Genomic DNA, 16,383 nt, shown 5'->3' on the forward strand with positions numbered 1-16,383 from the left:
AGTACTTTTTAATAAACCATTAATAGCAGTTCAATTTGGGAAGAGTTAGACACATAGTCCACACTGTGAAAATGGAATGTACATTTTGTGCAAATGGCAAATAACCAAGTTTTTCTGTGGGGTTTTTTTTTTGTTTTGTTTTTTAAAAGCATGTTCATGTAAAATTCCATTCAGTAGTATATACAGGCTAAGCCCCAAGTCACAGAAGGTTAGTCTTTTCCAGGAGCAACAATGTTGATAAATATAAAGTTGGTGGCCAACACTCATATCCCCCTCAAAACACAGAACCTGCAGGAAGCAGTCTGCCATCACAAGACAGAAAATGGGGCTTGATTGCGGTTAGTCAACCAAGAATTATCCATCACCTGGCAATGGGAGAAAAGAAAAAAAAAAAAAAGTATTAGAGTAGAGGAAATAAGCACAACCACCAATGTAAAAGGAATACAAAAAAAACACTGTAGAGAAAGGTAGTAAACTATGATCATGAACTTTCCACTAGTTGTCACCTTCTTATACTTCTGGCTTCAAAAATTTTCTCTTCATCACTGTCTAGAGATGCCATTTCCATATTTTCATCATAGTCTGAGAGAAGCCCATATTTCTTCCTCTGTGGCTTCTTCTTTAAACTAAAGAACAATAAAAAAAACAGTTAAGCTAGACAATGAGAAAACTGGAGCCCTGCTCACAGTGTTCACCACATAACATCGCTACTTCATGTCTTTTTAAAGGTAAAACTCTAGTTTGGAATCTTAAGACACCATAACCCAGCTAATACACAGATTTTTAATACTAGCTCCCACATACATACTTTGCAAGCTAGCAAATATAATCATTTTTTTTGGTTAGCCAATAAAGGAATCACTCCTATAATACTTTAGTCTTCTTTGACACAAAAGTATTTAACAGCACATAGACTTTGCAAGTTAGAAAGGTACTACCAATCCATAACATACTTGAAAGTATTTCTTTCTGATAAAATATTGAATAAGTGCCTATAACCACAAGCCACCTTCTTGCTGGGTGTCATGAACAACAGCCCCCCCCCCCCCCCCCATCCGAGAATTTAAAATGTTGGCGCAAATGATAATGCATGCTGGCGATCTGAATTTACCGACACTTACACAACAGGGTGGCAATCAGATATATGGAGGAGGAAAGGCACCACTTTCAGTGAAAAGGCACAACATAAGATATACAGGTGAAGATATGGTACACAAATCTAGGAGATCAGGATAACACCCTTGTTTCTTACCTGCAAGTCCTGATGACGAAGTAGAGTACGGCCAGCAAACTGATGCCAATCAGTACATAGAAAGCTCTTTGCATCATTTCAAAGTTGTTCCAGAAGGAGAGCTGCCCATGACGTGTAGTAATAGAGGTAGACGTCTGAGGCGTTCCTGTGACTGTAATGTGTGTAGAATTGTCCTCCCCTTTTGTACTCTTAGCCAGAGACAGGATGACCATCAGAAAGTATGCATAGCACCACATCTGCAGCAATAAAAGACAAACCATTGTATAGAAATGTCAACATGAAGAGATATCAGATAAGTGGCTTCTGTTGGTGGATAGATTATTAGCTTTGTTTTTGAAAGAGTTTGAGTTGGCGAGAGGACATCCAAGATGAAATGGCAGAAAGACGTTTAATAACACAGGCCAATACAGATGGTGAAAGATCCAGTGGTGATAGCGAAACCCAAAAAAGATCTTATTAGTTTTCCCATGAGAAAACAAGTTATAGATCGAGAACAGCAGAAGACCTAGCACTAAGTTTTGTCACTGCAACTGACAGAGAATGCAGTGAGGAGGTGTATCCATAAATACGTACAATGAAGGAGAAGGTTTGACAGGTAGAACGAGAGGAGGAGAGAATATTGAGCACATTTTTGATAGAGGAAGAGAATACTATTTCTTATCGGAGCCTGACAATCTTGTTCTTAAAGTACAAAGCAAGATTTTGGGAAGTGATAGTGGTCATAAGGTTGTTGGAGGGTTGAGATGAGAGATTCCAATGTACTTTAAAGTTAAAGAATGAGCAGAAATGATAGACTGAAAGTATATTGGTTTTGCAAAGTCCAGTGCATTTTAGTAGGAGTGGTAAATAGCAGTATATTGGAGTAAGCTATCGGAGAAGTACAAGGTTTTCACCAATGACATTCCACTCAGTGGCGGATCCAGGGGGGGGGGGGGCGATCGGGGCGATCGCCCCCCCTAGCAGGGGCTTGCTGCCGGCGGCTGCACACTGTGCAGATCCGTTAGGCAGTGATAATGTGCTGCCCGGCTGCTCTGATTGTGTTTTAAACACAATCAGAGCAGCGTGACAGCACATTATCACTGCCTAACGGACCTGCACATACTGTGCAGCCGCCGGCAGCCTTAGAAGTTAGAAAGGGGGCGGGGCTTGAATCCCCCCCCCCTATATCGCCCGGGGTAGAAAAAAATTCTAGATCCGCCCCTGATTCCACTTTGGGAGAGTCAGCTAAACATTTATACTAAATAACTGTTTAGTCCAGTCAAATTTAGTTACCAATCAACTTGCTGAACCCCTAGGCATTCATCGCCCCACTGATTCACTTGCCATGACCCCCTTAAAAAAAAACAGGATTATTTCACAATTGAAAACTGAATTCACTTGATAAGAGCAATTGTCGGCCTATCCTTGCTATAATTTCTCTTCCTTATAGCCTAAACATGTGGTAGCAGGTAGTAAAGTCAGCTGGGTACAGAGCACTGAAGAAGAAAGCAACAAATGGTCACAAGCAGTAGCCAATAAACAATGGTCAGAGTTCCCTTGAGCAAGCACCCAATGAAAAGTTACCTGTATGTTTTAATAAACAAGGGTTAGAGAATACTTCATTATAATGTGTAGATTAAAGGTTGCACAGAAACAGTTCTCTCTCTTCCTAACAGAGTAGCTAACATTTATGCAAACACGGCTACAAGGCAAAAAGTATTCTTCCAGTTATCTTCTGCATTATTCACCGATTGGGGATTACAGTTTTAAAGAAAAAGGCAGTTTTGTGGCCTTTAATTTACAAGAGTTAACTCAACAAAGCAAGATAGTTAGTGAGCCTTACTAACAAGTAATCTCTCCCAAACTATTGCAGAGTACCTGTGTCAACAGCAAATGATATCTTGCAGGATATGGTCGGCAAAATATGAGAGAATTATTACCATTAACTTTATTTTGTTAAAATACTTCATGGCAGTCATATCAGGTTAAATCCCTAGTAAGCTGAGTAGAGACATTATAAAGAAACACCTCTGGAACATATATAGTATGACTCATCCTTCCCTGATGTCTTTGGTTAGATTTTTAGAAACAGTTTGGTAAATTTCTCAGGACAACCCATGTGGGAACACTGGGCTGCCATGAAGTATCTCATGGAAATTAAATTAACAGTAATAACGTTCTAATTTCCTTATCAACTCCATGGCAGCAATAACGAATGGGATGCACCCAAGCAGTACATGAAAAAGAGGGTGTGGTCAAGCAGAATCAACACTGACAGTGCCAAGTAAAAATATTTTTACTGAATAACTTCCAAACTAAACATCCGCAAAATATGCCACGTCTAGAAGATAACGTCTGGTAAAGGTGTGAACGGATGACCATCTGCTCTGCAGACATTGCCCGCTGAGGCTTGAGCCCTGCATGCCCAGGAGGTTGCCACTGCACTTGTTGAATGAGCTCTTAGAATTCCCATCACCTCATGTCCATTACTTTTTTCTATGCAATAACCTCCATGATCCATTAAGTTTGTAAGTTGGGATGGAGCACATGCTTGTTGAGATCCTACTGGACGGACAAATAATTGGTCTACTTTATTAAATTCCTTAGCTCTGAACAGGTAAACCAAATTGTCCTGACAAGATCCTGTGTATATATCTTTTCACGTCATTAGTGGTTGTGGGCAGAGAGATGGAAGTATGATCTCCCGATTCATATGACTAGAAGAAACTACCTTGGGTAGGAAAGTAGGATCAGTCTGTAAGGATGGGTACACACTACAGGGTTTTCAGCCCATTATCAAGCCACTCACCAGATAAACGACTGTTCTACCTGATAATGCATTAGTTAGTGTGCAATGATGAGCGATTTCATTTGATTTTCAAGCTGAACTGAAAATCTCGTTCAGCAATGAAGCAATGACGTTCCAATTCTGCAGTGTGTATGTACTCCCAATCAGGATCTCCAGACTTCACAGAGTCATGATCTTTTCAACCAATGGTTATGACAGATGAGCACAGTTCTGAAGATAAATCTTGTAAAACGTGTATAGTGTGTACACATGAACCGGCATGTTGATCCGGATTTTTTTTTTTTGTTTTTTAAATGAGTCGTTGGTAAAATCGTTATAGATAACACATTGGAAGAAAACTTCTGTAGTGTGCACCTAACCTAACACCATCTTGTCCATACAGATATTCAGAAACGGTTCAGGCTACACAACAGCAGAATATTCCACACCACCACCCCTCTTTGCACTGGCAGAGGTATGTCATAGGAACTCTCAGCAACCTCCGGAAAATAGGCAAACCCCCAATAGAGAAAGAAAAACACAAAACAACACACTACTACACTATACTTACACACTGCTTACTTAGTTGAGAGACAAAAAAAAAAAAAAAAAAAAAGACAGCACGGGAAGGAGTCACACTACATACCTTTCCAGAATGCCTATTTTTCCTCAGCTGACTAAGCAGTTAACCCACTCGTCATGACTGTCATGGAGTTTATAAGGAAAGGTACTTTGCGAACCAAGAGACTAGAAAATGGTTTTAATTATCTTATTTATATTTGATGCCCATTGTCCACAAATGGCAGTTATAGAATCTAAGTGACAATATAGATAGGGTACAGGACTTTTTCGGGCTGCACCCACTTTGTGGAACTCCCTCCCTCGCACCACAAGATTTTACTCTGGTCTTCAAACCTTCAAGCGTTCTCTGAAAACCCACCTCTTCAGACAAGGTTATGATATTCCTCTATCACCCTCTTAATCTCGAAGGTTTCCCTATTACCACCCTCTACACAGCGCACACAAGACAACAACCCACTGATTAACATTGCTGTGCGACTGATCATACAGCCCACTTTGCAACCTTTGCATTCTAGCTGGACAAATATTCAATATGATGTAGCACTTACCCTTGTGCATCAAACCATTGTCCCATAGATTGTAAGCTTGTGAGCAGGGCCCTCTTACCTCTCTGTCTGTATGCATTACCCAGTATTGTTTTATTACTGTTTGTTCCCAATTGTAAAACGCAACGGAATTTGCTGGCACTATATAAATAAATGTTGACGATAGGGTAAAACATTCTGCATTTCCTGGCACTGTTAGATACTAAACATTGTTAATAGGCAGATTGTATTTTTTTTATGTATATTGTCATCTACCCCTTAAGAGTACTAGGAACCAAATGGCAGCTTCCATGCTCCCTGTTTACAATGGTAACATTTTCAAATGTCTATATAATTTAATTTTAAAATGTTAGTTTATAAACAATTCCCCAGATAGTTGTTTTGTTTTTCCTTTTCTTGTGTATTACATACTTTAACAGCACTAATCAGTTAAAAAAGAAAAGAAATTTAAAGTACTTGGAAAGGGTACAATCCATAACATGGAATGGTCACAGTTGTGAATTACATTAAGCATTGGATGTTTTAATCCACATATCTGATGTGAATTTTATTTAAACTAAATTCACATTTTGTAAATGATATATCATTCTGTAGTATGCCATGCTTTTACAAAAAAAAAAAAAAAAAAAAAAATATCATGTGGGTATTGAAAATGTAGGATTAGAAGATATTGGTAGGCAAGAGCGTCCAACCTTTACAGTCAGCCCATCCAGGCCTTAAACATAACCCCGCCTATAATGATTGCTCAATGTCACGGTAAAACATTATTATTTATTATACATCACTCAGCTGTATTGTAAGAACATGTTTTTATGTGACTGGCTTCTCCGGTTATTAAATACTCAGCTCTGCAGTTATGCTAATGATGACCCATGCTGATGAGTCACACAAACAAATCTATTCAAAATACAACTACCCTCACAAATCCCTCACATGAACAGTTTAATATGCACCAAATAAATAAAAACAGATATACAAACCTCCATGGTTTACTTTAGTGAGTTTTGTCCTGCAGTGGTGCTCCAGGGTCAGCTACAGTGATGTCCCAGCAGGTTCAATAAGAGTTCTTGCACATCCACTGACTGCTAGAAATAAAAGCCAATAGAACAAAAAGTATATAACCTCTTGAAAGAAAGGAACTAAACTATATTAACATTTTTCACTCTTTTTTTTTTTTAAAGCAAAAAGGTTGTCACATGGGTAATTATGACGGCAACAAATGCTCTTAAAATACGTTCAAAGTTGTCTGTTACAATAATATTTCATTGACACTACTTTGGATCCATTTTGTCCTGTGAACGTTGTAAAAAGCTTTCATTTTGCACCCATGCACCTACAACAGGCCTGGCCAACCTGTGGCTCTCCAGGTTTTTTGAAACACACCCCAGTATGTTTTGCCAGTAGGTAGCCAGCTGATAGCTGGCAAAGTATTCTGGAACTTGTAGTTTCACAACACCTGGAGAGCCACAGGTTGGCAAGGCCTGACCTAGAAGGTCCGCTCTGCGCACATTTTTAAATTTAGCTTAATCTATGCCTTAAATTAATCATGAGCGAGAGTATAGAGGGACTGTCTTTATTACACATGGCACAAAATGCATCTCATTAGAAGTATAAGACAAGACTATGTCCACCAGCTCAGAGCCAATGCAAACTTCAAGTCCTTTTGCAAAGTGGTCCTTTAAATTTAACCACTGCACCCCATTTTTGAATTTCAATAACCTCAGGACACTAAATGAAATTTGGTTTTGCACTGCTCCGCAAAACTAGGCGCACTACTGCATCTGCTAGGTACTATACAATGATCATCCTAGCCCCAACCATCAGCCAGTGCAAACACCAACATATTTGACATACATCTTACATGTTTTGGTGAAAACGTAGGCATATGATCATACCAAAATGGATTTTGAGCTGTGTCTTAGACATTTTGCCCTTGTAAGAGAAACCCAGTGTTGTCCAAAATATAGTCAGTGCTGACAAGCTCACGTAACTTTACTTGCAAACCTTTCCTTCAAATACCATCCAATATTACAACACAATATTACCCCATTTCCAACGCTTGCAGTGATTTCCAATAGTTATTAAAACTATAACCTTTGAAGTACTTTAAGTTTTATTTGCAAACATATGGTCTCATTTCATAACAATGACTGGTTGCATTGTAACTAACTGTTTATATTACCTGTAGCACACAAGCAGTTTTTTTTTTGTTTTTTTAACTCAAAAGGTGTTTATTGAATTTTTTAGAAAAGCATATTACAAACAAAGAAGTGGTTGCAGAGTACATACAGCAGATCAGTTATATTGAACAATCCACACTGCTTAGATAAACAATCAAACAAGTAAATAAAAAAAAAAAAAAAAAATGAGAAAAAATATACAGACAACACCACATCTTATGACCCAGTATACATAAGCCGAAGACGGCAAAGAGAACAGACGGATAAATGGGGGGAGGGGGGGGGGAGGACAAGACAAGAGACTATCCGGTTATAGAAAGTGTACCAGTGGGTCTTGCCCAAGTACCCAACTTAACTCAAAAACCATGCCACAGTACTCACGGATCAAAGATTGAGCTGTGATTCGTAAAGTACTCATACCATATAAACCACTTAACAAGCGGGGAGGAAGCCCCTGTTGACAGATTAAAACCTATGGTTTCCATTTTGTAGCTATGTTGGATCTTGTTAATAATTTTAGGGAGTGCTGGAATTAGAGGTGATTTCCAGTTCTGGGCTATTGCAGCTCTTGCTGCAATGAGAATATGTCCAGTGACATAATGATTGTGTCGCTGGAGATGTTTAGGATACAGATGAAGTAATGTCATATCTGGGGAAGGAGAGATATTATTTTTGGAGACCTGAGAGATTAAATGAAAGATTTCGGTCCACAATGGTTGAAGTTTCGAGCAAGACCAAAAGATGTGCATAAGCGTATCAATTTCACCACAATTCCTCCAACAATATTTAGATTCTGATGGCCAGATTTTATGCAGCTTATCTGGAGTAAGATATAACCTGTGAACAATTTTAGTCAACATTTCCGAATGGTTAATACACTTTGACATCTTATATATGTTAAGGAAGACTCTCCCCCATACCTCTTCTGAAATAGTGATATTTAGGTCGGCTTCCCAGACAGCTTAAATCGGTAAAACCCGATTGTCAATGGGAGTTAAGAGTGTCCGGTACCATAGGGAAATTCCACCTGCGTGGGATGTAGGGGAGAGAATCACCTTGATACCAGGGGGGTGGGGTCCCATCATCCCCAAATGTGAGGGGCGTGCTTATAACTAGTGCCTTACTTGAAGATATTTGTAAAAAAATGCGGACAGGAATATCATACTTAGCTTGTAATTGAGAGAAAGGGAGAAGAGGCCCTCCCTCCAGGAGGTCCTGCACACGTCTAGCTCCTTGCCTGTGCCAAGAGTCAAGACTGAGGTCTGGTATTAGTTGTGACAGTGCTACAGTAGAGAGGCTAGAGGAAGGGAGCTGGTAGTCTGGGAAAAGGGACATCATCTTATCCCAGGTGGTGAGAGAATCTCTTATGCTCCTTAATGTGAAGACTGGATTAGGTCTACTAGGTTTGTCCAGCCATAATAGATCTGCTAATGGGAATGGAGAGAGACTATGCTGTTCAATGTCCACCCATGGTTTTTTCAGTGGGGCGGGGGCCTGCCAATCTCTAAGCTGATCCAAAATAGCCGCCTGTTTATATGCTTCTAGTTTGGGAGCAGCTAAGCCACCTTTTATTTTAGATCTGAACATTCTCTCTCTAGAGAGCCTAGACTTTTTGTTGTTCCAAATAAACTTGAATGCAATAGTATAAAATTTCTTAAGAAGGGACATAGGAGTTATAAAGGGAATAGAGCAGAACAGATACAGTATCTTCGGGAGCAACATCATCTTTACCGCTGCCACTCTACCAATCCAAGATATCTCATAGTTTGTCCATGACTTTGCAAGCTTATCAAACTGTCCCAATAGTGGCTGGTAATTACACTCAATGACTAGCTTAGGATCCATAGGTATGCGTATGCCTCAGTAGGTCATGTAAAGGGGACACCACTGGAAATTATAAAGCGATTTCAAAGAATTCAAAGCTTCTTGTGTGAGGACCACCCCTAAAACCTCTGTTTTAACAGTGTTTAGTTTATAATAAGATATTTCTGAGTACTCTTTCAGGATTCTAGATACTGCAGGAATAGAAGTCTCAGGATTTGTAATAAATAGAAGTACGTCATCAGCAAAGAGACAAATCTTATAATGGTATTTACCGATAACCGTGCCCTCCACTTCTTCGGATGATCTGATCTTAGCAGCCAAGGGTTCTATAGCCAAAGCAAAGATCAGAGGGGAAAGGGGGCAACCTTTTCTGGTACCGTTAGTGATCTGGAAGGCCGAGGAGAGGAATCCATTGCTGAGAACCCTGGCTGAGGGGATAGTGTACAAGGTAGTTATGGCTTGAAGGAAAAAACCTCCAAATCCAAATTTGGAGAGGACAGCAACCACATATTCCCAGTGAATTACAAGCAGTTTTTAAATGCTAGTCATGGCCAAAAGTTGAGAATGACACAAGTATTGGTTTTCACAAAGTTTGCTGCTTCAGTGTTTTTAGACATTTTTGTCAGATGTTGCTATGGTATACTGAAGTAAAATTACAAGCATTTCATAAGTGTCAAAGGCTTTTATTGACGATTACATTAAGTTTATGCAAAAAGTCAATATTTGCAGTGTTGACCCTTCTTTTTGAAGACCTCTGCAGTTCACCCTGGCATGCTGTCAATCAACTTCTGGGCCACATACTGACTGATGGCCGCCCATTCTTGCCTAATCAATGCTTGGAGTTTGTCAGAATTTGTGGGTTTTTGTTTGTCCACCCACCTCTTGAGGATTGACCACAAGTTCTCAATGGAATTAAGGTCTGTGGGGTTTCCTGGCCATGAACCAAAACTTTCGATGTTTTGATCCCAGAGTCACTTAGTTATCACTCCAGCATGATCGACAAGGTGCTCAATCATGCTGGAAAAGGCATTGTTCACCAAACTGTTCTTAGATGGCTGAGAGAAGTTGCTCTTGGAGGATGTTTTGGTACCATTCTTTATTCATGACTGTGTTCTTAGGCAAAATTGTGAGTGAGCCCTTGGCTGAGAGGCAACCCCAGACATGAATGGTCTCAGGATGCTTTACTGTTGGCGCTATATAAATAAATGATGATGATGATAGCGCTCACCTTTCCTTCTCCGTGCAAGTGTTTTTGCAGATGCCTTAAACAATCTAAAAGGGGATTCATTAGAGAAAATTACTTTACTCCAGTCCTCAGCAGCCCAATCCCTGTACCTTTTGCAGAATATCAGTCTGTCCCTGATGTTTTTCCTCGAGAGAAGTGGCTTCTTTGCTGGCCTTCTTGACACCAGGCCATCCCTCAAAAGTCTTTACCTCACTGTGTGTGCAGATGCACTAACACCTGCCTGCTGCCATTCCTCAGGAAGCTCTGCACTGGTGGTGCCCCGATCCTGCAGCTAAATCTACTTTAGGAGACGGTCCTGGCACTTGTTGGACATTCTTGAGTGCCCTGAAGCCTTCTTAACAACTATTGAACCTCTCTCCTTAAAGTTCTTGATGATAAATGGTTGAATTAGGTACAATCTTACTAGCAGCAATATCTTTGCCTGTGAAGCCCTTTTTGTGCAAAGCAATGATGACTGCACGTGTTTCCTTGCAAATAATCATGGTTAACAGAGGAAGAACGATTTCAAGCACCAAACTCCTTTTAAAGCTTCGAGTCTGTTATTCTAACTCAAATAGCATGACAGACTGATCTCCAGCCTTGTCCTCATCAACACTCTCACCTGTATTAACGAGAAAATCACTGACCTAATGTCAGCTGGTCCTTTTGTGGCAGGGCTGAAATGCAGTGGAAATGTTGTTGTTTTGGGGATAAAGTTCATTGTCATGGCAAAGAGGGACTTTGAAATTAAGTGCAATTCATCTGATCACTCTTCATGACATTCTGGAGTATATGCAAATTGCGTAAAATCAGAAAAACTGAGGCAGCAGACTTTGTGAAAAATAATATTTGTGTCATTATTAAAACTTTTGGCCATGACTACAGCAATTTAATATCTTGATCTTTTAGGATAATAGCATTGTCTATAGAGTTTAATAGAAATAGATTATCTATAATCCTAACAAAATGCCTGATCTTCTGGGCAGGCAATGGGGAAGATTAGTGTCTTGAATTGTACTTTTTTATTAAGCATTTAAACACATGACATTAAAAGACAATTGCAAATAAAACTGAAAATGGCAGACTTATCATAGAAGCAAAGTGCTGTCCATCAACACCACGCTGCTTAAAGGAGCAAAAACAGCTTCACTTAAACTTGGAAAATGCCAGGGCATCTGCTAATCAGGTGGATCGCAAGAAAATAGCTCTAGCCATACTACAGCTGAGCCCCCAAAGATGGTAGGACAGGCAAGAGCTATAGTCACTCTACTAGAGAAAGTATAACAGCAACCCCTTACAAACAGGATAGGGATAGAGCCTGTTTTGCACACTTAAATCCAAAAATAAAAACAAAATAGAAAAAAAAAAAAACCTTTGAGAGTCATAAATTATAAATAAATTGCACCATCATTGTATATGGTACTGGTATTCTTTCTTTAAGAATATACTTGGGGCCAGACCCACCTGCAAGCACTACGAACGGTTGACTCAAATGGAAAATTCTAAATTAAATGAAATATTCTAAAAATAGAATTTAAAATAATAGAGGAAAAAAGTACATGATTAGGAACACATCCTGGAGCCTACATTTTAAAGTTCCCACTGCTGACAGTTAGTTGCTGGCTTATGATGGCCGAGTCCTCCCTCTGCTAGACCTTACAAGAGATCTTTCCACATCCCACCCCCTGCAAGTAAGCCCACACTTAGCGCCCTCCGCCGGCAGGTGGCGCCGTAACCAAGTACGTTCCGATATTGTTCCGTATTCTCTATAGTTGAAAAATAACATATTATTCGGACTAGAGGAGAGTTTTAATTTCTAGTGGGCAATAAAATGAATTTCTATATATTTGCAATACACAATCACACTCTTGCAATATATATTCATTTACAAACATGTATCTGAAACACTGACATTACGATTTACACACACATCCATGGACCCCATCTCCTCCTGATACTTTTAGATGTACAGGGAGGACAGTCACAGGAACGTAGTACACACCGATGTAAGGTAACTGTCCAGACTGTGTACTGAGTTACTAATCCGCTGTGATAAGCACATACAACTCACCAGCTATCCAGAAGCTGTCACTACTACTATACCTTATAGCGATGACTGTGGCTGTGCCGATGGTAAGAACCACTTCCCGTACCGACCCCCTCCTTCTATGATGTCACTGCCACGTCATCTGCATCGTTCACTCAGGATCATGTGACTCCGGACCTAGGACTTACATCCGCGGGTCATGTGACCGCACAGGAGTTAGGAACTTATTAAACCTAAGAGGAAGCTCAGACCAAATAGTGTAGTGTGGGATGTGCTGTAAAGTTGCCCGATCCACATGGATCCCACGTCTGCAATAATGTGTCAAAATAGTCCTTTCTAAGCACCGAGGTGTCCAGCCTAATGTACTATTTTTATGGTCGTTTTTGTTATTATATTTCATCCATAAGGCGCTAATAAAGGTATGCAGCGCTCTGTAAGACATTTACAGTAGTATACAATGCACAGAAGTAAGGATTCTTTACACATTACATAACACAAAAAATAAAGACCAAGCATCTACTAATTAAGAGAGATGGTCATGTGGACCGCAGAGCAGTAATCAGACTTTGTAATGCCCTGGGCAAGACGGTGTTCTGCCACCCCCCCTCCACCACACACTTTGGGGACGTACTAAAATGCAAGTTTTAACTGATATTTCTGCATTGACATGGCGTATAAAACAGCTGTCATTCCACATTAATCATCCGTCAATCCACGCTATGAGACTTGTGTGGTGGGGTACAGGTGTGAGGGAGCGCATATGCAAAGGGATTAGTGTGTGGGATTAGGGGATATGGTAGAAATAGGGGTGTTTTTTTGGTAGAAATGCAAGTTTTTACTGATATTTCTGCATTGACATTGCGTATAAAACAGCTGTCATTCCACATTAATCATCCGTCAATTCACGCTTTGAGACTTGTGTGGTGGGGTACAGGTGTGGGGGAGCGCATATGCAAAGGAATTATTGTGTGGGATTAGGGGATGTGGAAGAAATGCAAGTTTTTACCGATATTTCTGCATTAACATGACGTATAAAACAGCTGTCATTCCACAGTAATCGGGCGTCATGCCACATTATGAGACTTGTGTGGTGGGGTACAGGTGTGGGGGAGCGCATATACAAAGGGATTAGTGTGTGGGATTAGGGGATATGGGAGAAATAGGGGTATTTTTGGGAGAAATGCAAGTTTTTACCGTTATTTCTGCATTGACATGATGTATAAAACAGCTATCATTCCACATTAATCGTCCGTCATTCCACGTTATGAGACTTGTGTGGTAGGGTACAGGTGTGGGGGAGCGCATATACAAAGGAATTAGTGTGTGGGATTAGGGGATGTGGGAGAAATAGGGGTGTTTTTTGGGGAGAAATGCAAGTTTTTACTGATATTTCTGAATTGACATGGCATATAAAACAGCTGTCATTCCATAGTAATTGTCCGTCATTTCACATGTAAAACATGACCAAGTACCTTAGCAATAAGTGTGTGAAAGATATATTTAATAAGTATAAGATTTTTTAAAATATACATAAAATTACAATTTTCTATCATAGAAGTCTATTGGCATTCCTTTTAGCAGACTGAAGCTGTCATTCCATTTAGTTCGTCCCCACACTTTGTGCGCATGGGCATTCAACAATGTACTGCATTCTTCTACCTGTTCTTGCAGTTTTGACTCCCTGGTGCTCTTGCTGATTTCTTAAGCTCATTCAGTGGTTGATTGAATGCTCAAATGTTGGGGCCCTGTTTGGTATAGACAGGGGAGGGCTGGCAAATTTTAGCCCGGGGGGCAAGAGTCAACTCAGCAGCCTACTTTAATAGAAAAAAATGCAGGTGGCCCAGTGACCTAGCCCACTATGGGACTGGCCAGGGAGGCAGATGCCCCTCAGCCCCAGGGTTGCACTGCCCCCAATGGAAGTGTGGAATACCCCGATCGCCCCCGGAACTCAAAGCGGCTGTGTTACACTACTCCCAGGGAACCGCGGGAAGCCCTGGCCTCCCCCAGAGCGCGAAGGAGTCATGCCACACTACCGACCCAAGGCCCTGCCCTAACTCGAGTCTACGAGGGGAGGAAAAGGGGATAGACAGAACTTACTGGGTAGGGAGGCTCTACGCAAGCCGCCTCCCTGGGGTGGTACTTTGCCCGTTCAATTCGCCCCTTTCAGACCGTACGCACGGGCGGCCAACAGGCCAAATGCCACCTAGTAGTTTCTTCTGACACACCGCTTTCCGACCCCTGCGGAGAGAATACAATACAACTCCCATATCCCCCGGGCCTCCCGCCAGACAACCGTCTCACAGTATACTACAAGGTAAACACACACAGTACAATAGACCGAATCACAATGTACACCAATAGATATGTTCCTGCCCTGTTCTGACGCCTGCGCGGTGTTACAGAGGAAAAGAGGGCTAAGCTCGTTCCAACCTGTGGTTCTAACTGGCTTGGGCCTGGTGCCCTACAGTCTAAGGGCCGAGTGCCCTGCGGGGGAGCCAAGCTCCCACCTACCTAGGCCTAAAGCCAGGGACTACCTAAGGGCCTTGTGTCCTAAAGGCTAACTAAGGGCCTTGTGCTCTGCGGGGGAGCCAAGCTCCTACCTACCTAGGCCTAAAGCTGGGGACTACCTAAGGGCCTTGTGCCCTAAATGCTAACTAAGGGCCTAGTGCCCTGGTGGGGGCCAATATCTACCTAGCCGGGCCTAGGCTGGGGCCTACCGAAGGGCCTTGTGACCTGCCAACTAACTATGGGCCTACCTTGTGCCTACATCTGGGGGTGCGCCCACCTAACTGCAGCACAGTCCTACTCCCTGAAGGGAGTAGGGCCTTGTGCGCAATTAAAGGGAGGCAGATAGAGTGCGGGCGTGGGCCCGGGAGAGGTGGTCCCCACTGGGGTCTTACCTGATCCAGATCCCCCTCTTGCGACGTTCGCGTAGCTCTTCCGTCCTAGCAGAGATGGCCGATGGAGCTCTCCTACTCCCTGCCGCATCGCAGCCGCTTCACCAGACAGGCTAGCTCTTAGCCCTGACAAGGGCTCTCTGTCTGGACTTCCGCCGCTGTTGTCTTCTTCTCTCGCCGCCGATGCAGGTCCCCTCTCTTAGGACTCTGCCGTCGACTGCCATCTCCGGCGGGGAGCCAATCACGGGAGCCGTGATTGGCTCGCGGCCGAGCTGTTTGTCCACCGGTCAGGGGAGCACCGGGTGGCGCTCCCACGCTTCCACATTCCCCCCCCACGTTTTCCATTGCAGTTCCTGCAATGACAGCTTGGGACCAATCAAAGTGCGGATTGGCAAATCGTGGGGCCGGAACGCTTTGATTGCTCCTCTGCGACTGCCGAGGCGCTGGGGTGGGCTCCGGAGTGGGAAGGACGGGGCTCTCCCTGTCTGGTTCCGTCTGGGGACAGAGGATGGGAGGTTGTGTGGTTGCCGACCCCCAACCTTCGCTTCCGAGAGGCCGCACGGTTCCTCCTCCCCGCTGGGGGATGGTGATGCTGGTCGTGGCACCTCCACCCACCCCTCCTCCGTTACGCTTTCCGGTGGTGGTGCGGGCACTTTGTCCTCCGAGACTGGACTCTCTGCCTGGGTCTCGTCGAACAGGCAGGGCCTCAGCTTGTCCCGGTGTAGTATTTTCATCTGCCCGGTACTGTAGTGGACTCGGCTTCATAGGCTGGGCTTTCCGGACTTAGCCATCGTCGGACTATATAGGGGGAGATCTCCCATCTTTCTTGTAGCTTGTCTGTTGGCTTGGACACATGGACGATGACGCGCTGCCCTTCAGTGAAGGCCGGGGGCGCCTTTGGCTCAGCATCATCATGGATCTTGACTTCAATGTTTCGTTTGGCCAGGCTGCAGGTGATCTTCAGCCGACGCCGTTATTCCGTGATCCATTCGGGCACGTCCATCACTCCTCTTCTGCGGGTCCTAGAGCCAGCTCTCGCATGTCTTTCACCGGCCGGCCAAACA

The 16,383-nt window shown here is 42.6% G+C and overlaps 1 protein-coding gene across 4 annotated transcripts; it reads right to left on the reverse strand.

The window, feature by feature from the left end:
* Positions 1 to 257: 257 nt before the first annotated feature.
* On the reverse strand, positions 258 to 12,578 carry FAM174C (family with sequence similarity 174 member C). Of its 4 annotated transcripts, none has more exons than XM_075205720.1 (5): positions 12,479 to 12,578; positions 6,127 to 6,231; positions 1,253 to 1,488; positions 507 to 626; positions 258 to 365 (listed from the first exon to the last, which is right to left on the reverse strand). In XM_075205720.1, the coding sequence occupies exons 2-5, from the start codon at positions 6,130 to 6,132 to the stop codon at positions 362 to 364; spliced, it is 366 nt and encodes a 121-aa protein (XP_075061821.1). In that variant the 5' UTR covers positions 6,133 to 6,231; positions 12,479 to 12,578; the 3' UTR covers positions 258 to 361. The 4 variants fall into 4 exon arrangements, with proteins under 4 accessions (XP_075061821.1, XP_075061828.1, XP_075061836.1 ...); XM_075205727.1 differs by having other exon boundaries at positions 6,127 to 6,228; positions 12,479 to 12,576; XM_075205735.1 differs by having other exon boundaries at positions 12,447 to 12,532.
* Between the last annotated feature and the right edge of the window lie 3,805 nt (positions 12,579 to 16,383).

Source organism: Mixophyes fleayi, chromosome 1 (assembly GCF_038048845.1).
Source record: "Mixophyes fleayi isolate aMixFle1 chromosome 1, aMixFle1.hap1, whole genome shotgun sequence".
NCBI lineage: Eukaryota > Metazoa > Chordata > Amphibia > Anura > Limnodynastidae > Mixophyes > Mixophyes fleayi.